This window comes from Archocentrus centrarchus, chromosome 8 (genome assembly GCF_007364275.1).
Source record: "Archocentrus centrarchus isolate MPI-CPG fArcCen1 chromosome 8, fArcCen1, whole genome shotgun sequence".
NCBI lineage: Eukaryota > Metazoa > Chordata > Actinopteri > Cichliformes > Cichlidae > Archocentrus > Archocentrus centrarchus.
In genome coordinates this window covers 7,529,969-7,556,001 of record NC_044353.1, presented here as the reverse complement: position 1 = coordinate 7,556,001, position 26,033 = coordinate 7,529,969, and the positions used below count along the sequence as shown (strand labels likewise).

The following is a 26,033-nucleotide window of genomic DNA, read 5'->3' as shown; positions in this document are numbered from 1 at the left end:
TTCAGCACAGGATGAGTGAGGACCCATTAGGTGACCACTGTGTACAAGTTTCACTAAGATTGGACCAATACTAGTGAAGAGTAGTGATTCTCCTGAAAATGGAAAATGTGACTTGTTTCAAAGAATGTATAAGACAGCAGGTGGAGTCCCAACATGAACACGGAGACCACGAGCTGCGTCTTGTTTCGCTCGCTGCTCAGCTTTGTTTTCTATCCGATGGGTTTAACACATAAACAATATATACATTATAAAAATATGAATCTATAATAGTTACATAAACTAATTAAATAAAAAATTAGAACTTGCTGTAGAGTCCTCTGGTTTCATGGCAGTGCCATTATTAATCCACCCGAGGGAGCACTTTGTTATACTTTGATTTTAGACTGCTGAGGACAAAGCAGTTAAACCCTGACATGCTCATTCTCTCATGCAGCTCTACAAAGTCAGCTATTAAGCTGGAGCCAACCCATGACATATGACAGTTACACACACACTCACACACACATGCCTGTCTCTTTATGCTCATTTTTCCTCAGGCTCATTTCACCATAGCTAGCTTATTTCTAGGTGACAATGTTCCGCTTATTTCCCACAGTAAGACCTCAGATGAACTGAAGCTTTTGTTGCAAAAAATCATGACTGAAACAAGTGTCCCAGCCAACTTTCAGTCAATAGTAATTGTGCTTATCTTCTGTTTAGTAACAGCTAATAAATAAAATTCATTATATTTGAGTTGTTACTTGTTGTCGACTGAGACCTTTGTCCTTTCAGGTTCTGCAGTGGGGTGTGTTCTTGTTATTTTTATAGGTGGTAACAGTCAGTTACCTTTTTTAAATGCATGCTTCACATGCATTTAAACTAAGCACTGAAAACACCACATTGTACATTGTACGTGTGGGCTCTGACTGCTGCGTAATTTAGGATCTTTGTATGGAAATAATGCTGGTTGTGGATGGGAACATCTCAGGTTGTTGACTTTGTCTGTTTTCATTTCCTTCTTAGCCTTTGGCCAAACCCCTAAAGCAAAACACAGGGTTTTGTCACTGATGACAACTTGAGTCTCTGAGGGTTAATGTGTTTACATTGCTTTTGGAAACTGAAGGAAGCTGACACACATTTGAACCTATTTGAACCTTTTGCTCAGTTTAATACACGCAGAGGATTTGCCACAAAGCTAAAAACCAGAAAAGCATCCCATATATGAGATATATTTAGCATAAGCTGCAACATGGGCAGCAGAAAGGTGGTGTGACACTGCCCAAACATTATTGTATGTCAACATTATTGTATGTGACATCTACCAACTCCTGAGCAAACTGACTGGTTCTTCAGCTGCTACATGTTGCACAGTCTCCACCAACTAGTTTTAAACCGTCTGTCTGTTGTTTGTTTCTGGGCAGCTGGTGCAAAGCAGGTTTTCTACCTAAAAGCTATGAAAGCAGAACGTGTGAAGATAATTGTAAGTGTTGAAACATTGCTGGCATTGTTCCTAAGTGGTTGGACGGATTGATAAAAAGAGAGCTGGCTCGAGCTGTAAAGCTTTGGAAAGGCGAGGCGAGTCACAGATGATGATGCTCGATAGGTTCATGACTACGAGTAAATCCTTTATTATTACATTATTTGAGCACTCTCATCAAATACAGTGTGATGAATCAAAATTGATACTCATTAAAAGTTACATTCCAGAGTCTTGACCACTGCACTACTTGTATATGCACCCAACACAAGTCACCACCACCACCTTGACAGACTGAACTACAACATACATGTTGCAGCATGCTGGGCTTAAGATCACCTCCTCCCAGTGCCACAGAGGTATTCCCAAGGATAATGCTTCATAGTTAGTCCCTTTCAAGTTTTCAGACATGGGATGTGTAAAATGCTGTCTCTGTGGGCCCATGAAGTTTGAATGTTGTCGTGTTTTGAAAGTTTTCCACTTGTGAATAATTCTCATTGTAGAATTACAGATTTCAGATAGTTGGGAAATGGCCTAATGACAGCTGCCTGATTGATAGGCAGCAGCAGATCAATGCTGATGTCTTTCCTGCTTGGCATTGTGTGAACACACACCTGAATGCTCCAGAGCAGCAGACTGACAAAACGTCTGTTATAACAGAGGCGCTCACACTCACTGATGATCAGTGAATCAAATGTATTTGATTACTAACTGCTGCTACTGACCCTCTTTATTCCTATGGAGGCAGTGAGGGTGGATTTGGTGTTTCACTCACTGCTTCTGCAGTTTGACTTAGTTTTTGTTAAATAAGTAATGACAGAGTCACGTGTGGTAGTTAATCTCAGGTTGTATTTACCAAATTTTAAGACCTATTAAGGAGATGATTTTTTTTATGATGCCCTATATGGGCATTAATAGCATGCACCTTATGAGTGAAAGAGGGTATATTTTCTATTTCCCACATTAGATTATTATAACTGTGGCAGCCATATTTTGATAGATAATTTGAAATTAGGAAAGTCCACATTCTACATGCAGCCACAGAAATGCATCCATATGCATTTTATTAAATGAATCAGATGTTTATTAAATTGCATCTTCTGAACTGTGAACGTAAGTGCCGGCATCACTCTCATTTTGGAAGCAATGATGGACGGAGTCTGCAGCTCTAAACTACCTTCAGCTTTTGGTCAAATGATAAATACACTAGTCTGGCCAAAAAGGCTATCAAACCTTCACATTTATTATCCGAAGGCTCTCTCTGGCTCTCTCTCAGTCACTGCAGATTACTGTAGATTTTTAAAAAGATGGACCACTAAGCAGTGTCCCATGTTTCTTAGAGGCACTTGCCGTCACGGTTAGTAAAAATGAGCTGTAAAGTAAATTAAATGAAAGTAGGTGCTGATTTATACTAATACTAATGGAAGTTGAAGTTGTGATCCACAAGCAGAACAAACGCAGTGGTTTAATTAGATTTGCTCTGTGTGATGCACATCGACGCCTTCACAGAATCATAACACTGAGTGGACACAAGACAGTGCAGTTTTATTATCAATATAGAGCGAGAGAAAACATGTATCATACACTACAGATGAAAGCAGAAAGGCTCTGATACTACAGGAGCACGGAGAAGAAATGTGTAATTCTGGTAATGCCATCCGCTTTGTTTTTCCTTTTGTCATCTATCACGCTATTTCATTTCAGCTGCTTCCATGTTTACTTCCAGCGACCGCCGACCTTTCCTTTCCCGTGGCCTTTTTTGCTGGAGGACAAAGAATGAAGGAAAGTAACAAAGTACTACAACAGGAAGGAGAAGCAACGGAAAAATCTGACCTTTTGTATAAAAGTAACTACTCACAATTTTTGGGCATGTTGGATTCTGTTCAGCAGCACAATGATCTGCACAGAGAGACAATACTAATGAGAAATTCTATGATTGCCATGATGAGTAATAATTAAAGTGATCAACAGTATCAGAAAGGATGTATGAATATTTACATTTACAGCACCAGTGGCTCCTGTTTCTGTTGGACAGTGTTTTCCACTGAGACAGTAAAACATGCACAGACTGCAGATTTCGCAGATTTTCTCAGCATTCAGAGTTGACCCTTATTTATCTTACACTGACCCTTAATGCAGCCCCTCCTCTTTCTGAAGCGCAACATTTTATCTTCTGTCTTTTTAAAGCATTGTCTGCCTAAAACATCTGGTCACTGTTTGAGTACAATGAACTCACTGGGCCTCATTTACAAACAGCGCATTTGCAGAAATATGTATTTGCATAAACTGTGTAAACTTCTTCTTTGTTTTTGCTTGAGCCACAGTGAGTGTCTCAGGGGACACAATAATTAAAGGGGACATATGCTTTTAAATCCTTCCTTTTCATATATAAATCATTCACTTGTGGTCTATATAAAGTAGAACTGCAATGCTTTGGTCTGAATTCCTCATTATTGTAGCTCCAAAGACCCCTCGTTTATACCTGTTCTGAGGCGCGTCTTACAGCAGCTCATTTTGGTGCAGTCTTTCTAAATATGAATGAGATATTTCACGCCAAGCCCCTCTCCAGGTCGCAGAGCACTCCACTCCACCCCGTTTGGCCATTTTTGTAGTTTGATAGCAGCGATACAATTATCTACCAGCAGAGAAACAGCCACTTCATAGAGGCTCTGATGCCGGGGGGCGATGTAAGTAATCGTGCCAGTTAATACACCCAACAACCGATCATTTTGACTTGTCTACTTGCAACTTTGGCATAACTGAACTTGGACTACAAAATTGCTGCAAGAAAAAAATGGCAGATTCACGAAATTGGTTAGTCGGAAGTCCGTGACCTTGTTTAGCAATTCCACAGCAAATACTGTGACATAATAGACAAGGAAACGTAACAGGGAATAGAGAAAACTGAAAAATATGACCCAAAAAGAATATAAAGATATCTACGCAGCACCAAGAAAGAATACATTCAAATTTTCTGCACTTCTAGACACTCAAAGTACACAAAAAAATTTATTTAAGGGCTAAAAAAGTGGATTTTGCATGATATGTCCCCTTTAAAAATCTGTCTGTGTAGGTTCTCAGTCATCCAGGTCATGGAAATCTCTGGAGCTCCAGAGAAAATCAGAACATCTGTTATTTCAGTCTTCTTGTAACCTTCGTCACTCCTGTGTAAACACTTTAGGAAGCTTCACCTTTTCTGGCTTCCTCCTCTGATACTATTGTTTCATTTTCTTCTTCTTTCTCCTGCTTTTTTTAGTTGGTGGAGCTGCTTTCTTGCAACATCATCACTCAAGAGACTTGTTTCCTTATATAGAGAAACAGGAGCATGACAGTATGCAGATGGCATGCACAAGCCCATCAATTTAGAATGATTCTGATTTGCTAACATATGCACAGTGATAAGAACAAAACTGGCACATATTAATGAATAAGGTCCATAGTCAATCATGTTCGAGAAACCGATTTTGAGGTGATTCGAGCATTGTGACATGGTGCATTATCCTGCCATCAGAAGATGGCACTGTGGTATAGAATGTAGACATAATGGGATGGACACGGTCAACAACAATACAGTAGGCTGTGGTGTTTAAAAGAAAATCACAGTAGTCACATTAAAGCAGCTTACATCATCTTTCTTCCCCATTCTGATCCTTTCTTGACCATGTCTGTCCTAAATGCATTCAGTTCCAGCCATGTGATTGGTTGCAGTGACATTATTACCTCATATTTCTGGTGCTTCATGCGCTCCATGAAATCAAACTTCTCAGATTCCAGCTGGTAGATCCAGTTCCACAATTCTTGGGCCCGTTGCCTTGAAAACACAAGAAGGGCAGTTAAAAAGGACCTCTCTTTTATTAATTTAAGAGCTTGTTCAGATGAACAATGGTTAGATTTACTACTACTAAACAATGGTTACACATTTCTGGTCAGTGACTGGATTTATGTAGTTAACCTTGCTAGTCAGGTACTTAGGTTCACCAGCTATGACTTGCTGGCTTATTAAGCTACATCCATGTAGACATGTAGAAAAACTTGTCTCTGTCTAGCTTTTTTCTTTTGAGCTAATTTTTTATTTATTTATTTTTTAAATAAGAACCTTGTAAGTGTGTGTGCATGTTTTTTTTTGATCTTTTGGCCTTTATTTGACAAAAGACAGTTCAGCAGTGACGAGTAGATGGGAAAGAGAGCAGGGTAAGATACGCTGCAAAGGGCCACAGGTTGGACTCAGACCTGGGCTGCTGTATTCTAGCCAGAAGGCATATGGGAGCCTGCTGAACCAGTGAGTTAAACTGGTTCCCAATAGGTGTGTTTTAAATATGTACTTGTTTCATAAACTGTAGTATAATTGCTACAGTAGTTTTACAAGCTACTGAATTATGGGGTGTGCGTGTAAGAGCTGCATAAAAACATTGTGGTGAAGCTACACTGTAAAAAAGTACGTAAAAATGACAGTGGAAAACTGAAATGGCAACAGTAATAGACCGGAAAATCAAAAACAGTGTATTTCTGTAGCAGAAACATGTGATTACCGTAAATCAAAAAACAATACATAACTGTAATTTCCACTGCGATAATGTGTTGAAATGACAGTGAAAATCTTTTTCCTGCACTGCAGAAAATGTTTGTAAAAAATACAGTGGAAAACTGTGAAATGGCAACAGTAATAGACCGTGCAATTGAAAAGGGTGTATCTCTGTGGAACAAACATGTGATTACCGTAAATCCAAAAACAATACATAACTGTAATTTTCACTTTGATAATATGTTGAAATCACACATTTTCACTGTGAAAATCTTTTTCCTGCACTGCAAAAAAAGTCTGTAAAAATAACAATGGAAAAGTGTGAAATGGCAACAGTAATAGACCGTTAAATCGAAAAGGGTGTATCTCTGTAGCAGAAACATTTAATCACCATAAATCAAGAACCAAGATATAACTGTCAAAATATGCTGAAATCACACATTTTTACTGTGAAAATCTTTCTTTTCTGTAAAATTTCTATAAAAATGACACACTGATACCATAAAAATAATTTCTGTCTGAATTATACATATTACTGAATTGTACATGTAAATGTATTTCCCAGGTTGACTGAAATTTAATCAGGAACTATTTGAAATAATAGTTTGTTTTTTCAGAAAAGGAAATGCAAAACATTGTATTGTTTTATTATTCTGTGTATCAACTGCGTCTGAACTGTAAACTGAATAACTGGATTTAGATTTCATCATACAAATTTTCTTTTCATGCACCTCGTGAGTGGTCCCAAAATATTCAGCTTATTGCAGAGTAACCTGCTAATATAAAATGAGACTGAGGGAGATACATGCATGTGTCACAGACAGTATCCAATCAGCGGCTGCAGACTGAGCCATGACTGAGCAGTTACACTCAGAGGTTAGCACCTTTTCTGCCCTCTCTGTGGGATAAACGACATTACTACACGATGGTACATCATCCTGCCCCAGGGTTTACTCCAGTTTTGTGTCAACCTTGCAACAACTAGTTATGTCACCACGGTAAGGTAAGTTACCTTAACAGTACTGATACCATTAGCAGCAGTGAAGACCTGAGCCAGCATTGTGGAGGTAAAGCCAGAGTTAACTTTAACCAGTATCAACTAAGGAAATGTTCAGCTGTAATTTTGGGGGAAGTTGTTTAAGACATTGAAATGTTGTGTTCCTCACTGCAAACTTAATCAAAATGAACTGTTTATTTAGGTGCATTCGCTGACATGTTGTAGATAAGGAGAAATTTAAGGCTAATTTTTACCAGAGATATAATCAGGGTTAAAGTGGACCAGAGCATCTTCAGTTAGTGAGTAATCAATCTGAAAGGCAGTTTGGTACTTAATACTGTACAGAGGTCAATTTTGTCTCTTTTCCATGGATTCTATCATCAGGCACTGAGCACAAAAACATCAGCATGCTGGTGGGTTTCAAAAACGGCAGGTTTGATTCTTGTGAAGGAGTCGCTTGCATGACTCATCTAGTGACATCACTGCCTGGCCAATCAGTGGCATGCAGCCTGTTGATGCCATATTTTCTACATTTTCAATCAACTTGGCGCACCTGGAACCGCGGCTGTGTAGGTACTAAAAAAGTATGTGGTAGCACCTCCTGGTCCACACTCCAGTCCAGTGGGTGGCAGTAATGCACCTATAAGCTGGTTTGCCCACTGCCATTAAAACCACAAGAACAAGGTACTAGCGCCCATAGATATACGTCTATGCTAGCGCCTAATGGAACACCCTAAAAACTAAGCCAAGCTGAGTCTAGCTGAGCTTAGTAGGTACTAGTGGAAAAGCAGCTGATATCTCCATGCTGACAGCATGGAGATATCAGCTCTGTAACTAGAGCTCTGCTAGCATTATAGAAGGTGAGCAGCATAAACAGAGTGTTTGTAATTGGCAGGTGATTTGAAATGTTTCAAACTGCTCGACAAACTGTGCAGTTTGGACCACAGTGTGTCTGTGAGCTAAAATGTAATAATTGTTATTCAAAGGTTGCATGGAAATACCACGCAGTTTAGTGCAGGCTAAAGTAGTTAATTTGAAGTATTGTGGTGACATGTACGGTGATGCAGTGTGTTGGACTAGTGCAGAGCAGGCTGTGGTGTTAATGGCCAATGTTAGCAGGCATCAGTTTAAATTTAAGGACTGGACTGGTACTTAATGCCTGAGTGTTTGAGCTGATCTGTCTGCTTACACCTTGTTGAATTCAGTTATATCCAAAAAGAGCAATAAACCAAAGTACAGCAGCAGATGTCAGCTGATCAGTGTGTAAAATTCTTCCCATGCTGCATCACTGCTACACCAGATATTAGGTTTACCCAATCTGCCAAACTCATGTTAACCCCAGGACATAGTGTAGGGGTGGCCAACTCCAGGCCTCGAGAGCCAGTGTCCTGCAGGTTTTAGATGTGTCCATGATCCAACACACCTGAATCAAATGGCTGAATTACTTCCTCAGTATGCAGTCAAGTTCTCCAGAGTCCTGTTTGATTCAGGTGCGTTGGATCAGGGACACATCTAAAACCTGCAGGACACCGGCTCTCGAGGCCTGGAGTTGGCCACCCCTGACATAGTGTATCTGCTCCTGTTAATGTTTGTCTCTAAGACAGCTGTTAACACTTTTAAATGGTTATAGTTAAAGATTTTTAAATTATTTTGTTTATTTTATTTTTATCATTTCTTTATTTATGCTTTCTGTCTTTCATTTTATTTGTATTTTTGTGGCATGCCTACTTCATTGAGCAGTGTCAGTAGACAGACAGGAAACACAGCAGAGAGAGGTGATGATCTGCAGCAAAAGGCCCAAACTGGAATCAAACCTTGGCCAGCGTGACATGTGGTGCATGTAGTACCAGGTGAGGCCCAACTGTTTATGGATTTGAGTGTGAAATGTATTAGAATGTAATTTGCTACATGTGCAGTGAGCAGAGTGACAGTGTTGATACCTCTCTAACTTAGGAGGATATTGGTCCTGTCAGTCCTATCTTCTGACCTGCCAGTGGTTCAGATGATCAACTACTTTGCTGTCCTACCAATCTACCTGTCTGATCAGAAACCAGTCTTGTCAAGGGTAAATAGAGGTAAGTGGTTGGACAGTTCAGTGTGTGTTGACTGAAAATTTGTTTAATTCATTTGTGTAAGAACTATAATATTATCATTCTTATTATTACTGCTTTATTTGATTTTGTTATTCTGGCTGCAGAGAGGATCCTGCAATTCCACAGCAAACACCTGATGACTAACCGGGGTACTCAAGCAGAACTGGTGACACTACAATTACATACTTTTCCCAAAGAATGTCTAAATGCAAAAACTATTTATATTTCAACAATGTCTTTGTTTGTAATGGGCTTTATATGTTATTTTCTCTGTAATTAACCACGGGCAGTTGGTTGTAAAATCTTAGCCACTGGTGTTCTATTTTTTTCTGGGTGAAGTTCTGGCAACAACAGCTGCCACTGTTTGAATGTAATGTTGATTTTTACAATTAAATACTGTTATGTATTACACAGTGTTGTATTCTGTTTTTCATCGACTGTAATTAGGTTTAAGGTATATCATTTGTATTTGGAATTGTTTATCATAAATGGTTTTAAATTGTCACTGTATTTTATACAGTAAAATATAGGCAACCATAGCGGCCAGTATTTTACCATGAACCCAGCTTACGGTATTTTGCATTGAACCTGGTTTACAGTATTTTACTGTGAACCTGGTTTACGGTATTTTACTGTAAACCCGGTTTACGGTATTTTACCGTGGACCCGTTTATGGCATTGTACTGTGGACCTGTTTAGGGTATTTTACTCTGATCCCTTTCACGGCTTTGTACCCTGGACCCGTTTAAGGTATTTTTCCTTGCACCCGTTTACAACAATGTACCCTGAACCTTTTTATGGTGTTTTACCGTGAACCCGTTTACGGTAAAATACTGGCAGCTGTGGTTGCCGGTATTTTACCGTTAACCTGTTTACGGTAGAATACTGGCAGCTGTGGTTGCCGGTACTTTACCGTGAATCTGTTTACGGTAGAATACTGGCAGCTGTGGTTGCCGGTATTTTACCGTTAACCTGGTTACGGTAAAATCTTGTCTTGACAGTCTTGAGTCATAGGAAACAGCTTTGGCAGGATTTACTGAGAAGTGTGAACTTCCTCTAACATTACACACTTCGATTGTTTTTTAATTATTTGCACATGGTGAACACTTTACCCACAATTATTTTACATTGCATGTTTTTTTTTTATTTTGTTTTGGGTTTTTTTTGTAAAAAGAAACTTACAGAATAACGTAAATGGGGTGTTAAGCTTAGCTATGACTGAGTAATCACCATTTAAGGGCCAATCTTGTGCAAATGTTCATACTTTGTTATAAAAATCATACAAGAGAATATAATTTAGGTGAATATCCAATTTAAAATTTTGGTTTTTGGTATAAAATCACTGCTTAGCTGTCTGCTGTCTTATCTGGAGGTGACTCACTTTAGCCCATCCTCTCTCAAACTGTCGATGGCTAGCGGCTCCCGTCTCTCATTCAGAGTTCTCTTCTTGATCTCTCTGCCTGTCATGCGCTTCCCTTTTCTCGACTCAGCCTGGGACAGAACACAAACATTTCAGAGTCACTCTCTGTTGAATTATTTTCTCCACCTTTCACCTCTACTATCATGTGTAATGATGAGGAGGAGGAGCCTCATTATAACATTGTAACAGTAGCTGTCTGACCTTAGCCAGGAAGCCTCCAAAGTTTGCTCCCATCCCAGACAGCACTTTCTTTTTTTTGGCTTCATCATCAGCCTTTCTCTTGGCCTCCTCTTCTTCTTTTCTGTGACGCTCCTCCTGTCAAATGAACAAAAATACAGCCAGGAACATATTTAGAAAAAACTGTATTATTGGACATGGAGGCAAGCTGGACGAACATTTGGAAAACCTCTGAACTGAATTTCTAAAGAGCTAATAGCGGAAAACCTGACATATCTTGGTATGATGTGTAGTGTGGCTGGCATGCAGGCTTTTGTAGCCCTTTTTTTTCTGAATGTTTTTATTTCTCTTTAGGCAAGAAAAAAATGCAGTTAAAATTTTGTTTATGAACCTATTTTTCATGGAGTTACAAATATGTCCCCTCAGCTGGACAATATGCATTTGACTTTTCAACCAGAGAAATGTGTATTTAATACACCAATAGCATAAAATGATATGGGATCCTCAGATCGACTGTCACTACCGCTAATATTCACTAAACTCGATTCTGTTAATTACATCCAAATAAGAATTCCACAAACTCTGTTTTTGCCTTATATACTGTATTTGCATGTCAGTTTGCACATGATTCAATAAATTGCTCCTCCCATTTCCCATTTTCCCAGTGAAATATAAAGAAGTGGCTCAAGAGTTTTGCACAGCACTCTAGTATGGCATAATTGCAATAACTGGCACAAGTGACATTCTTTGAAAATCATTAAATACAGTATATTAAAGATTGTTTAATTAATTTGTTCTATTTAAGCTCTATACTTCAGAAAAACTCCTCCGTGAATCGCCACCTTATCGTGGTGGAGGGGTTTGTGTGTCCCAGTGATCCCAGGAGCTATGTTGTCTGGGGGCTTGTCCCCCTGGTAGGGTCTCCCATGGCAAACTGGTCCTGGGTGAGGGTCCAGACAAAGAGCGGTTCAGAAGACCCTTATGAGTGAAAAAACAAGGGAACAGTTTACCCTGCCCGGGATAGGGTTACCGGGGCCCCACCCTGGAGCCAGGCCTGGGGAGGGAGCCCGAGGGAGAGCGTCTGGTGGCCAGGCATTAGCCCGTGGTGCTTGGCCGGGCGCAGCCCGAAGAGGTTACATGGGCCCGCCCTCCTGCAGGCCCACCACCCGCAGGAGGTGTCGTAGGGGTCGGGTGCAGTGTGTGTCGGGCGGTGGCCGACACACACTGCACCCGGCTATCGAAACTGGCTATTGGGACATGGAATGTCACCTCTCTGGTGGGGAAGGAGCCTGAGCTAGTGCGTGAGGTTGAGAGATACCAGCTAGATATAGTTGGGCTCACCTCAACGCATGGCCTGGGCTCTGGAACCAGTCTCCTGGAGAAGGGCTGGACTCTGTTCCAGTCTGGAGTTGCCCTCGGTGAGAGGCGGCGAGCTGGGGTGGGTATTCTTGTATCCCCCCGGCTTGCTGCCTGTACGTCGGAGTTTTCACCGGTGGACGAGAGGGTAGTTTCCCTGCGTCTTCGGGCTGGGGAACGGGTCCTGACTGTTGTTTGCGCTTATGCGCCGAATGACAGTTCAGGGTACCCACCGTTTTTGGAGTTGCTGGGTGGGGTGCTGGAGAGTGCTCCATCTGGTGACTCCATAGTCTTGCTGGGAGACTTCAACGCTCACGTGGGCAATGACAGTGAGACCTGGAGGGGCGTGATTGGGAGGAACGGCCTGCCCGATCTGAACCCGAATGGTGTTTTGTTATTGGACTTCTGTGCAAACCACAGTTTGTCCATAACAAACACCGTGTTCGAACACAAGGATGTCCATAAGTGCACATGGCACCAGGACACCCTAGGTCGCAGGTCGATGATCGATTTTGTAATCGTATCATCAGATCTGCGGCCGTATGTTCTGGACACTCGGGTGAAGAGAGGAGCTGAGCTGTCAACTGATCACCACCCTGGTGGCGGGGGAAGATGCTGGACAGACCTGGCACACCTAAACGTATTGTGAGGGTGCGCTGGGAACGCCTGGCAGAAGCCCCAGTCCGGGAGATCTTCAACTCCCACCTCCGGCAGAACTTCGACAGCATTCCGAGGGAGGCTGAGGACATTGAGTCCGAATGGACCATGTTCAGCACCTCCATTGTTGAGGCTGCTGCTCAGAGCTGTGGCTGCAAGGTGGTTGGTGCCTGTCGTGGTGGTAACCCCCGAACCAGATGGTGGTCACCGGAGGTGAAGGGAGCCATCAAGATGAAGAAAGAGTCCTATCGGGCTTGGTTAGCCTGTGGGACTCCAGAGGCAGCTGACAGGTATCGACAGGCCAAGCGGAATGCAGCTCGGGTAGTGGCCAAAGCAAAAACTCGGGTGTGGGAGGAGTTCGGTGAGGCTATGAAAAAAGACTTTCGGACGGCATCGAAGCGATTCTGGCAAACCGTCAGGCGACTCAGGAGGGGAAAGCAGTGCTTCACTCACACTGTTTATAGTGCGGGGGGGGTGCTGCTGACTTCAACTGAGGCTATAGTCGGACGGTGGAAGGAATACTTCGAGGACCTTCTGAATCCCACTGACATGCCTTCTGTAGTGGAAGCAGAGTCTGGGGATGAGGGGGATGACTTGACCATCACTGGGGGCGAGGTCACTGAGGTAGTTAAACAACTCCTTGGTGGCAGAGCCCCTGGGGTGGACGAGATTCGCCCTGAGTTCCTGAAGGCTCTGGATGTTGTAGGGCTGTCTTGGTTGACACGCCTCTGCAACATCGCGTGGAGATCTGGGGCAGTGCCATTGGATTGGCAGACCGGGGTGGTGGTCCCCATCTTTAAGAAGGGAGACCGGAGGGTGTGCTCCAACTTTCGGGGGATCACACTACTCAGCCTCCCCGGTAAGGTCTATGCCAGGGTGCTGGAAAGGAGGGTGTGTCCGTTAGTCGAACCTCGGATTCAGGAGGAACAATGCGGTTTTCGTCCTGGTCGTGGAACGCTGGACCAGCTCTTTATCCTCTCAAGGATATTCGAGTGTGCGTGGGAGTTTGCCCAACCAGTCTACATGTGCTTTGTGGACTTGGAGAAGGCATTCGACCATGTTCCTCGGGGTGTTCTTTGGGAGGTTCTGCGGGAGTATGGGGTGTCTGGCCCATTGTTGTGGGCCATTCAGTCCTTGTACAACCACAGTGAGAGCTTGGTCCGTATAGCTGGTAATAAGTCGGATTTGTTTCCTGTGGGTGTTGGACTCCGCCAGGGCTGCCCTTTGTCACCGATTCTGTTCATAATTTTTATGGACAGAATTTCTAGGCGTAGCCAGGTGGCGGAAGGCTTCTTCCTTGGTGGCCTCAGAGTCTCATCTCTGCTTTTCGCAGATGATGCGGTTCTGTTGGCTTCATCAGGGGGGGGCCTCCAGCTCGCAGTGGAACGGTTCGCAGCCGAGTGTGAAGCGGCTGGCATGAGAATCAGCACCTCTAAGTCTGAGGCCATGGTCCTCAGCCGGAAAAGGGTGGAGTGCCATCTCCGGCTCAGGAACGAGTTCTTGCCTCAAGTGGAGGAGTTTAAGTATCTCGGGGTCTTGTTCACGAGTGATGGGAGAAGGGAACGGGAGATCGACAGGCGGATCGGGGCTGCTTCTGCAGTGATGCGGACGCTGCACCGGTCCGTCCTGGTGAAGAGGGAGCTTAGCGTAAAAGCGAAGCTCTCGATTTACCGGTCGATCTACGTTCCTACCCTCACCTATGGTCACGAGCTTTGGGTAGTGACCGAAAGAATAAGATCGCGAATACAAGCGGCAGAAATGAGTTTCCTTCGAAGGGTGGCTGGCCTCTCCCTTAGAGATAAGGTGAGGAGTGTGGCCATCCGGGAGGGGCTCAGAGTAGAGCCGCTGCTCCTCCACATCGAAAGGAGCCAGTTGAGGTGGCTCGGGCATCTGATTAGGATGCCTCCTGGCCGCCTCCTGGGTTAGGTGTTCCGGGAATGTCAGATTGGGATGCCTCCTGGCCGCCTCTTGGGTGAGGTGTTCCGGGAATGTCCCACCGGGTGTCCCACCGGGTGGAGTTTAAGTATCTCGGGGTCTTGTTCACGAGTGATGGGAGAAGGGAACGGGAGATCGACAGGCGGATCGGGGCTGCTTCTGCAGTGATGCGGACGCTGCACCGGTCCGTCCTGGTGAAGAGGGAGCTTAGCGTAAAAGCGAAGCTCTCGATTTACCGGTCGATCTACGTTCCTACCCTCACCTATGGTCACGAGCTTCCACCGGGAAGAGGCCCCGTGGTAGACCCAGGACACGCTGGAGAGATTATGTATCTCGGCTGGCCTGGGAACGCCTTGGGGTCCCTCCGGATGAGCTGGAGGAGGTGGCTGGGGAGAGGGAAGCCTGGGCTTCTCTGCTTAGGCTTCTGCCCCCGCGACCCGGCCCCGGATAAGCGGAAGAAAATGGATGGATGGATGGATGGACTTCAGAAAAAATGGAAATTCCTTCACCCTAAAAATGTACAGTTATGTTAGTGTGTATGTTTGTTACCACAATTCTGTTCTGTCTGTCCTTCTCCTTTTCTGCTCTGACCCTCTGGATCTCAGCTCTCTCTGCACGACGACGCTCCTAGAGGACAGCAAAACGTTTATCATACACATTAATCCTTCGTTGGTTTTAAACAGTTTAAGAAGTGTTGGTTGCAAAATAAGCCTACAATTCGTTCCTTAAGGGCAATAAGTTCTTCCTCATCCTTCTTCCTCTGCTCAAAGTGTACATCAATCAGAGTGTGTAGCTCCAGTAGGTCTTTCTCCATACGTTTTCTGTGGATGTCCTGGTGGGGAAAAAAAAAAAGTGTGTTTCTATAACTTATATATCAGCAGAAGCAGAGAAGAGCCAGTACTTTGAAAACTGGAGGAAACTGGATTATCCAGAGAAGATTCATATGAGACAGAACATGCAAACTCTGCACACTGAGGCCTTAGCCAACCAGCAAGCATCAACCCAGAACCTACTTGCTGTGAGGTAAGCATGTTACCAGCTGCACCACAGCTGGACAGAAACCACTTTGGCAAATAATTTACCCCAACTTGACTTTCTTGGGACAGTTACAGTTTTCAGAAATTGTAACACCCAGTGATAGACGTCAAACTGCAGAGTGCAGGAATCATGAGTTGTTACAAGAAGATGGGTTTGCTTGTTGCGTAATAATGATAAATAATGTTGTATACTTTGACTGAAGTGCACAGAAAAGATGTGGTCCTAACACAGGTCCCTGTGGAACACCATATTCATAAAACAAGAAGATATAATATTATTGTATACAATACACTGAGTTTCTATTCAGATATGAGTAGAATCAGCCTGGCCACAGCACCTAAACTAAAACATGTCTTTAAAATGCTCTATGAAGATTTACATAGTGTTAAAATCCTTTCACACTTCTAGTAACAGAAGGACGTCTTAGATCCAAATCCATGGCCATTAACAAACTTATTATTGCCCTAGCTGGAACGCATTTGGCAAAGTGACTGGATCTGATTCCAGGCCAAGAAGAAGATGGAACCATGTCTAAAGTTAAAAGCTGTCTAAGAATAAGAAGACTGTGGTTGTCAGATAACTAAAGATGCACCTAGAAAGTTTTTTTTTTTTTTTTTTTTTTAAAGGAATATCAAGAAGTTTTGGTTTAACGTCAGATTTATGACTTACGTCAAAATCCACCCTCTCTCCTTCGGGAATCTTTGGTGGAGCAAGTTGGGGCACCATAGGTCTGGAGATAGAAAATGTGAGAGACTTATAGAAAGGCTGCAAGTTTTAAAATGGATTGAAAACAAGTATTACTGCTACAAAACACACAAAGAGGCAGAGTGGACATACTTGGGCTTGGGGCGCTCTTCTGAGTAAAAGAGAGACAAAGATAGAAAAAAATGGCCATATGAGTGAAAAGAGCTTTGAACTGACTGGTTGTTGTTAGCCAAATACTGAAAGTAATATTTAATATGACTGAAAGCAAGCACAGCAAGCATGGGTGTGAGATAAGAAAATGCAATTTGGATTTTTGTTATTAGTTATAAGAAAACGTGAAATAATCCCATAATCCTGAGCTAGACTCCACTAAACATCTACATGATTTTTGACCACATACTGTGTATTAGGCTGTTGTGAAAGCTCTTACTAAAAAATAAGGTGTATAGAAAGTAATAATTTAGGAAACTACATAACATAGAGTTTTTAAAGTTTTTCTAAATCTGAGCTTTTCAAGACTACAGTTAAAATTGCTGAGTCCAGTGAGACTGCAAGAGTCAATCTGCTCTTAATGTGTTAGATAACTAATGTGGTAAACATGGTGCCAAGAAGAAAGTGATGAGTTTGACCACTTCAGGGAACCGCACTCCTACAATATCTCACCTTCCTCCTGGACATCTTGATCTGAAGGACCATCCACATAAAGACACGGTGAAGCATGGGAGGATGGTAACAAGGTAATATGGAATGAAAAAGGAGGGTTAATTATGGGGGAAGTGTGCACATGAAGAAAGCAAAAGAAGTTATCAGGAAAGAGGAAATAGAAACCAACATAGAAAGAAGGAAGGAAGGAAAAAACAGGCATAGGTGGGAATGTATGAAAGAAGGTGGGAACGAGAAAAGAGGTGTGAAATAACCGGAAGAAGTCCCGGGTTATCTCTGGTACTGCAAGCTTAAAGTGACAGGTTGCCATTTTGGAATATGTACCAATTAGCTTTTTAGCTAAGAGTTGGATGAGAAAGTCTCTCTCATATTTGTACTCCATCCATCCATCCATCCATCCATCCATCTATTCTCTTCCACTTATCCGGGGCTGGGTTGCGGGGGCAGGAGCCTAAGCAGAGAAGCCCAGGCTTTGATCTCCCCAGCCACCTCCTCCAGCTCATCTGGAGGGACCCCAAGGCGTTCCCAGGCCAGCAGAGAGATATAATCTCCCCAGCCTGTCCTGGGTCTACCACGGGGCCTCCACCCGGTGGGACATTCCCGGAACACCTCACCCAAGAGGCGGCCAGGAGGCATCCCAATCAGATGCCCGAGCCACCTCAACTGGCTCCTCTCGATGTGGAGGAACAGGGGCTCTACCTCGAGCCCCTCCCAGATGGCTGCACTCCTCACCTTATCTCTAAGGGAGAGGCCAGCCACCCTTTGAAGGAAACTAATTTCTGCCGCTTGTATTCGCGATCTTATTTTTTCGGTCACTACAAAAAGCTCGTGACCATAGGTGAGGGTAGGAACGTAAATCAACCAGCTGATTTACCGGTCATGTTTGTACTGTAAATGCAAATCTACAGCCAAATGTTGTTCTGTTCACAGCTGACATTAAAACAGGCCCACAGCGAATCAACCTCATTTTAATGGTGTTGGTAGCTAGCTAAGTAAGCTAACTAGCTGCTAGCTGTAGCTTTTACCTAAAAAAATCTATCAACCATCTCACATAACTCTTAGCATCAAAGTAATAAGCACATGATCCAAAAATGTTGAGCGATTGCTTTAAAACTATCATTTCCCATCATGTGACTAGAACCAGTTCTTCACTAGCGCAAGCATGTGCCACATGGTGGCTGCAGGGAAATGTAGTCTTCTGGAATATTTTTGCATGCATATTAGTGTTTCTGTGAGGTCAAACTGATCTCATAGATCTCGCAGACTGAGGTGGATGGGGAGGACCACAGTCCTTACAGAAAGCCTTGCAGGAGTGAAACACATCTACACACTCTACATGATGCAAAAGTGAATGCCGGAAGGGTCACTGGTTCCAGATGAAGAAATGATTAAAACACTGTGCAACCTTTAAAAGGAAAACATATTGCAAAACAGAAGCTGCATATAATATTACAATATTTTACAGAGCTTTTAAAACTGCAGTAGTGTACCCTTCAGACAACAGAAGAAGCTGAGAACACTGATGCCCTACCCTTATAAAGTTGTCAAATTCATGTTACAAACATCCAAGAGTCACAAGGCAGCTGGCATCCATTTGAATTCAGGTTTCTATCCATTTCTATCAGGCAGAGCCCAGCTTCTGTAGCTGCAGTTGCTACATATTACACTGTAGTTACTACTTAGCTGTTCATTTGTCTAACTGCTGTTTGGTGAAAAGTTTCTTACAGCTTTATTACAGTAAAGTTGTGGTCAGGAAAAAACTGAAGACTGAACATTTTCAATGGATTTGCTGTTATGAGCTAAGCTTTTCACATACTACATCACTCGATCCATAGATGATAAAGAAATGTGTATTACCGCAGCTTTAAACTCTGTGAAGAAATATTATATTTGACTTCTGTTTTGAGTGCAGGCAGTGACAAAAGTAGTGAAACCTTCACAATACAGTTAAAGGCATGAACAACATGAAACATGGAAATATGCACACACACAATGTGTCACGACTTTATCCTTACAAGTGGAGAAATACGTAAAAAGTGGAGAAGTGGAAGAGTGTGATCGTATGTCGATACAAGTGATGTCTAAACTGGCCTGTAGGCTGTTAACTCTGCATCATTTAAAGTTTCAGGGAGTGTTGTCTCTGTCAAATCAATAAGTAAATGAAATGAAATAAAAGTGAGACTCGTGATGGTGTGCGATCACCCTACCTTGGTACTCTTGCTGCTCTGATGGCCCACACACACACACATCAGGACAATATCGGGCAATGTGAAAGAAGGACACAGGGGAAAGTGATATGTCAGTTCAGCACCATCAGTAACTCCCACATTAAGGAAAGTGCATGAACAACTCTTTGGGAGCATCGCTGGACAGTGAGAAAAAAATCCTTCCATTCACAGTGGAAACAGTTTTTTTTCTGGAAGAGTTCCTGATACCTTACCTCCTCCATCTTCCTCCACCTGCTCTTCCTCCTCCTGCTCAGGCTCAGCTTCCTGCTCCTCTTCAGCCTCTGGGAGAAGAAATACAAACATAAAGACCAGATTTGAGTACAATAATATAGTCGCTATATTCTGGTGTGTGATTTAATGTATCTTCCCTGTGTTAAAGACCCAAGCTGTGTGGCCATAGAGTGTATTTAAAAGCTGAACGTAGTCACTTGACTTTGACTCCTGCTGGTCATTCCACATTATGCATTTTTAAGGCACTGCCATGTTGGCTTCACTGCATCCATCTTTTATATTCAGTCTATGTGTGTGAGAGATTATGGACAGATCTGACTGAACGTACCCTCTGTCTGCTCCCTGGAGAGGTGAGAAGAAGGATCAGAGAAAAATATTGTTTATCAGTAAACATTTCAGTGTAAATGCTGACAGGAGACATCAAATGATAAACTCTGGCGAGTTCTCTTCCACTCACTCGTATTCCTCTTCTGCGTCCGACATGCTGCAATAAAACAAAATGCAGAACCATCAAATCAAGGTGTTAAAGATGAAAACAGCGGTAACCGAAACTCCGAATCAGAAAAGGAATTTTTTTCCAACTGATTGCATAATTTGCATGATTAAAAAAAAAACAAAAAACGAAGAAGTGTGGTGATCATATTTTTATCTGGTGCTCTAATTAATCATAGTTAAATAAATAAGAATAAATTACTCATTTCATCTTCCAACTTTTCTTATCTAAAAAATAATGACTAAACACTAGAAGGAAACATGAATAAAAATAATGACTGTGAATAAAATAAAATTAATTGGGAAAATCATGCTCAAATGTAGATCAAGAATGCTACTTAATTAAGTAATTTTCAACTTTCTTTTGTTTCGCTGCACGGACTTGATGCTCAGTGCTGACACAAACCTCTCACACAGGCAGGTATTACAGCCCTGTGTTCCCACTGCTCTGTTACTTCAGGATGGACAGTTCAGGGAATCAGATTCCAGTTTTTAACTGATTTCCAACTCTGGGCCTGAGCCTTTTCAGAAATGTGGCCTGTTCTACTGCACAGGTGCTACACCTTAAATGTGATACATTGTGAGAGAGAGAAAAATCTTCTTACCTCCCTGTTTGCCTTGTTTTTGATTTAGTTTCGGCTTCTTTTATAATGTGGTCCTTAGAAAATTAGATTATCTGCTCTCTTATTAATGATTTAAAGGACTAAAACATTCTACATATGCCTTTTATGGACTACAGAAAGAAAGGACTGCTTGGTGACATCATTACTGTAGTTAGTCATCCTCACTAAATCACAGGTGACTGACGTCTCTATGCTCCTGTGATTAATCGCTTTGGAGACAGAAAACACACACAATGCCCACCAAGATGCTTTTAGTGACATATTGTTCATCTGAGCTGCCATTGTTCTGACATCAAACCCCCACATAGAGACAAACATTCACAGTGGGTGTGCGCTGACATCTTCCTGGCAGGGGACATTCGGAAGATGGATGGAGTGTCAACAGGTGAGAATGTGACAGGGGTCAAACACATAAAGAGCAAGGAGAGATAGGGTTTCTCTCACTTTCTAGTCCCCCCCCCCCCTCCCCCCGCCCTCTCTCTTGATGTTTGTCCTCAGTGCAACCTCTCAGTGATGTTTCTGACAGGTTAGCGGGTGTGGTTTGGAATGGTGGTGGTGGCGTCCCAGTTCCCAGCTTCACATGTTCAGACAATAAACTTGCAACCGCCAGAAAACTACAAAGTTCTGTCATCTGTTTAGTAGTTAAGCGTTAAACTGCATAAACCCTGCTTGTGTGGTTAATGACTTTACTCCCAAAATATTGTGTGCTGAAGGGAAAAGATTTAAAAGTCAGCCATAAAAATGAATGTTATTACATCCAGATTAAGGCCACAGGCTGTTTTTGCTAATGCTTTACATTTGTTCAGTAATGAAGCCTAGATGTGCCCCACATTTCACGTTGGTACCTTGTGGGCCCATTGTGGGCCTACAGCGTACCCACACCCGAGCTGTGGGCTGCCATACAGGGCCTCACATTTAATGCAGGACCGAGGCCCACAGTGGGCTGCCCATCTGTGTCCCACAGTGTGGTGCCCACATGTGCCTCACATTCACGCTGGTACTGGGACTCACAGCGGGTTGCCAATACCCCACATTTTACTTTTCCACAGTACTGTATATTTACTGTATATACGCAATCTGTGAGAGAACTTCAACTGTCTGTTCAAACTTAACTCTTAACAAACAATGAGTCTGACGAGCCTCGTTCTGTTTCTATCGTTCCTCTGTGAGCTACCAGTCGAAACATCTGCTCCACTCTCTGTCATTGTGAAGAATTTATAGTGGCCTCATGAGTGTGCAGTTGAACTGAAAGAGGCAGTAACTGTTGCTGTAAGCTCTGCCCTCTCTTCCCAGACACACAGCTCGGCATACCCGTTGGTCTCTTTGACGACACATCTGAAAGTTTGAGATCTTCGATGTGCTTCTAATCACCCTCTCTTTGTCTGTATGTATAAACACATCGAGGAAGGCGAGTAAATAAATCAGCCCCAGATTTCAGAGTTGCAACACCAAATTCATTTTCTGTTCAGATGCACCAGTCGTGTGTGTGTGTGTGTGTGGGGGGGGGGGGGTATAAATAGAAATGCAGTAGTAAAGAAAAATGTGAAATTATTGGGATTTGTATAACTTATGTCGGTAAATGAACTTAAACAAAGACGACTGGGGTCTCTTGGCATTTTTTGGCTACTTGTGCTAAAAATTTGTGATTATTGAAAAAAAATTTTTTTTTGGATACATGGCAGAGGGAGGTTAATAATGTAGGGCAAGTTTTTAGGCAAATGCAATGACCCATTTTTGAACAATATTAACTTATTTGCAAATTAAGTATAATTTAATTACAACCATGTGTTTTATGACGCAGGCTGCCTTTTTCATGGGGATTTTATTATTTTTTTAGTTGAGCAGAAAGGCCTTATTCATAATGGTGAAGCCTATGATTAAAATCATTTTAAAAGGAGAAATGACAGCTGGATGAAATGTTCACAGTTCAACACTTCTTCTCAGTCTGGCTGGAAAGTGCACATTTGGAACTGAAGGGGGGGGGGGGCGCAAACCAGGGGATCTGTACAAGGGTCAAGTTTCAGTGGGCAACAAGCGTAGGCTTTAGTGGGTTAGTTTTAGTCAAGGGCAACAGGTGCATGTGTGCATGCATGTGTGTGTGTGTGCGCATGCACGTGTGATGTAGAGCACAATGAGTGTGCTACAATATATCATTAGTTTAGAGGCTGTTGTGCGCTCTTACTCAGAAAGTGGAAAAGAGTCAATTATAAAATGTATTTGAGAAGAACCCAGCTGTAAAAAAAAGTCCACTCACTCACTTAAAAACAAGCAATGAGCAACTGTGTTTCACAAGAGTGGACACTGTAAAATGTCTAAACACAATGCAAAGCTTTTAAACCCCATAATTATTCAAATAATATCAAATGCTAAGAGTCTGCACACACTCTCACACACATACTCATGAAAGTCGATTAGCTGTCAGACAGCTCACTTTTGCCTTCTGCTTGAACTCTTACGTGAGAGACTTTGATGCTGTGTTTTGATTAGTGATTAGTGATCTTTGTTGCTACTTGCATGCAGCTTACACAAGGCAGCCACATGTCACGTTACAGCCAAAGATCATTTTTAATGTCATTTTATCATAAAACCAAAATATATGATATAGTCAGTTAATAAGAAAAAAGTTCTTTATCTTTTTTTGTTAGCTTTGTATTCTTTTTTGTGGACTCTGAAATCTGAAATCACGCTAAAACACTAAACCAAATTTCAAATTATCGATAGTCATTGTTTTTCATTTATTTTACAACAGAAATTAACTCCCCGAGACCTCAATTTTGAATTTGAATCTTCTTATGTACCCTGCCTCTCACCCTATGTCAGCTGGGATAGGCTCCAGCCCCCCCCCTCCCTCTGTGGTGTATTCAGGGATACTTGGACATGCAAGATTTGCTGCCAAGAAGCTGTGATGGATGAGTCTCATCTATTACAGTGTCTGTGTCTGCAGAAATTGCACTTTTTATTATTTCATAAGACCCCCCAATAAAAATCTAATTATAAAAGACAAAGATTGTAAAAAATTGCCCTTCGTGCTATTTAATTTAGTTTGGGCCATAAATAAATAAGGAAGATTATAAAGAAAAGCAACCCCAGAAAGACTGAATAAAAAAACACATACCTGTATGAAGATGGGGTATTGGCAGACCACAAACAGAGGGGCAGGGACGCACAGAATGGCTATTGTACAGACACAGGGGGCAGTTTTATAGAGAGCGGTGGTGTGGCACAATGTGTGCATGTGTGCTATCTGAATGATCTGCATGCTGTGAGAATTACCGAGTATCTGAGTATACAATACAAGAATAACTGCAAGTCTGTGTGCAAAAGCATGCACATGTGTATGTGTGCGCAGCCAGGGGCCACAGGCGGATTAAATGGAGGCAGAAAGACGAGCACCTCGCAGGATTAGATGGAACAGAGGGATGACCTCACTGGACAAATGGAGGGATGCCACAGGGCAGGTGGAGGGGGGGGGGTGACAAAGTGGAGAGAGGGTGGGTTTGATGGATGGAGGGGAAGAGCTGCAAGGAAAGAGGGGCGTTTTTCTTTTACCCATTCAAACTGTCCAAACACTGGAAAGGAAATAATGAGCAGTGGAGGTAAGCAGAATACAAGAAAGAAAGAAAGAAAGAAGCTCATGGTGAGCACCACAGGTTTTTGGTTACAACATATAACCTCTGTAAATAATGAAATTAAAAGTGGTGAAAATGAGCAGAAATAAAATTCCACTAAAAAATTATAAAAGTATTCTTTGCATCTGATGTCTCATTGGACTTCTAATCAAAGTTGCTTGCCAAGCCAAGCCAATTTTATTTATAAAGCACTTTAAAAACAGCAAGCACTGACCAAAGTGCTGAACAAGGAAAACAAGACAATACACAAGGGAAGTGCAGATAAAAATAAATAAATAAATAAAAATAACATAGGATAAAAGCAACAATAACATACATAGTTTATCAAGAATCAAATAATAAAACAGTATAAAATAACTAGGTGAACTAAAATACAAAATAAATACACAACAACTAAAATCAGCATCTCAAACCTGGTCAAAAGCCAGGTGAAATAAGTGGGTCTTAAGAGAGGTTTTAAAAGTTGTCAGTGAAGAGGCCTGTCTAATATGCAATGGGAGCGAGTTCCATAGTTTAGGGGCTACCACTGCAAAGGCTCTGCCCCCCCTAAGCTTCCGCTTAGTCCTCGGCACGTCCAAGAGCAGTTTATCAGCTGATCTGAGCGAGCGGGAAGGGGAGTGTAGATGCAGTAACTCAGAGAGGTACGATGGGGCAAGGCCATTTAAAGACTTAAAAACAAATAAAAGGATTTTAAAATGAACTCTAAAATAAACAGGCAACCAGTGCAATGAAGATAAAACAGGGGTAATGTGCTCCCTCTTACGTGTTCCAGTCAAAAGCCGTGCGGCAGCGTTCTGGACCAGCTGAAGATGAGCCAATGAGGACTGGTTTACACCAATATACAAAGAGTTACAGTAATCCAGCCGGGACGTAACAAAGGCGTGGATTACTGCTTGAAAATGATTTTTCGACAAGATGATTTTAATCTTGGCGAGCTGTCTCAGGTGAAAGAAACTGGATTTCACCACAGCAGTAATCTGACCCTCTAACCTAAGACTCTCATTCATCTTAACTCCCAGATTTGTGACCATGGGTTTTACATACTGGGATAGAGGACCCAGATCAACAGAAGTTGGCACCCCAGTGATGCCCGAACCAAAAACGATCGCCTCCGTCTTATTTTCATTAAAATGCAGGAAGTTCAAAGCCAATCAAGCTTTGACTTCATCGAGACACTTTGTCAATGTCTGTATGGAGTTTGCATCTCTGTGTTTTAGGGGCATGTAAATCTGGGTATCGTCGGCGTAACAGTGGAAAGCAATTTTATGCTATCTGAAAATAGAACCAAGGGGCAACAAATATAGAGAAAACAGCAATGGTCCAAGAATTGAACCCTGGGGCACCCCACACGACAAAGGAGCACTGGAAGATTTAAAATCATTTAAGCAGACAGTAAAAGTTCTCTGGGTCAAGTAGGACCTAAACCACTCTAGCGCTGTTGTAACGGGGGCTAACTGCGGGTGGAGAGTCTAGCGAGATTAGCTAGGGCTAGCACTAGCCATGCCTGGGTAACTCATAAACATAGCCGACAAGATTCCGAATACAGTGCCTTTATTTGGCAGAACTTACGACCATCAAACGCCAGGTCTCCACGGCTCTACATAGCCAGATCATACATGACAATAGGCACAGAGAGTCCCGCGATCAGCTTGTCACAACGTAGAGCTCGCGCTCCAAGATGTCGGCTGGGTGGGCATCAGTGGCGTTCTGCAGTGGTTCTCAGTCCAACACACACGACAAGGAAGAAACACCACCTTGTGGCATCATTCAACCTTGCAACATATCCCATCCCTGTTGCTCTGGCTGTTACA

General features: G+C 42.5%; 1 protein-coding gene across 4 annotated transcripts; it reads right to left on the bottom strand.

Moving 5' to 3' along the window:
- Nucleotides 1-2,999: 2,999 nt before the first annotated feature.
- On the bottom strand, nt 3,000-25,928 carry tnnt1 (troponin T type 1 (skeletal, slow)). Of its 4 annotated transcripts, none has more exons than XM_030735888.1 (15): nt 25,792-25,928; nt 19,936-19,962; nt 19,807-19,820; nt 19,460-19,528; nt 19,227-19,244; nt 17,020-17,040; nt 16,489-16,507; nt 16,321-16,381; nt 15,329-15,445; nt 15,163-15,240; nt 10,690-10,803; nt 10,450-10,559; nt 5,177-5,267; nt 3,315-3,355; nt 3,000-3,218 (listed from the first exon to the last, which is right to left on the bottom strand). In XM_030735888.1, the coding sequence occupies exons 2-15, from the start codon at nt 19,959-19,961 to the stop codon at nt 3,173-3,175; spliced, it is 825 nt and encodes a 274-aa protein (XP_030591748.1). In that variant the 5' UTR covers nt 19,962; nt 25,792-25,928; the 3' UTR covers nt 3,000-3,172. The 4 variants fall into 4 exon arrangements, with proteins under 4 accessions (XP_030591748.1, XP_030591750.1, XP_030591749.1 ...); XM_030735890.1 differs by having other exon boundaries at nt 16,489-16,504; XM_030735889.1 differs by lacking the exon at nt 25,792-25,928 and adding an exon at nt 20,576-20,678.
- Nucleotides 25,929-26,033: the final 105 nt, after the last annotated feature.

What these genes read in the sequence shown, in the direction of transcription:
- tnnt1 (XM_030735888.1), bottom strand. Translation starts at nt 19,961, where the DNA reads ATGTCGGACGCAGAAGAGGAATACGA. An exon ending in TTGCCCTTAAGGAACGAATT is followed by an intron (nt 15,241 to 15,328) that starts GTAGGCTTATTT and finishes GCTGTCCTCTAG; the next exon opens with GAGCGTCGTCGTGCAGAGAG. An exon ending in ATCCAACATGCCCAAAAATT is followed by an intron (nt 3,219 to 3,314) that starts GTGAGTAGTTAC and finishes TTTGTCCTCCAG; the next exon opens with CAAAAAAGGCCACGGGAAAG.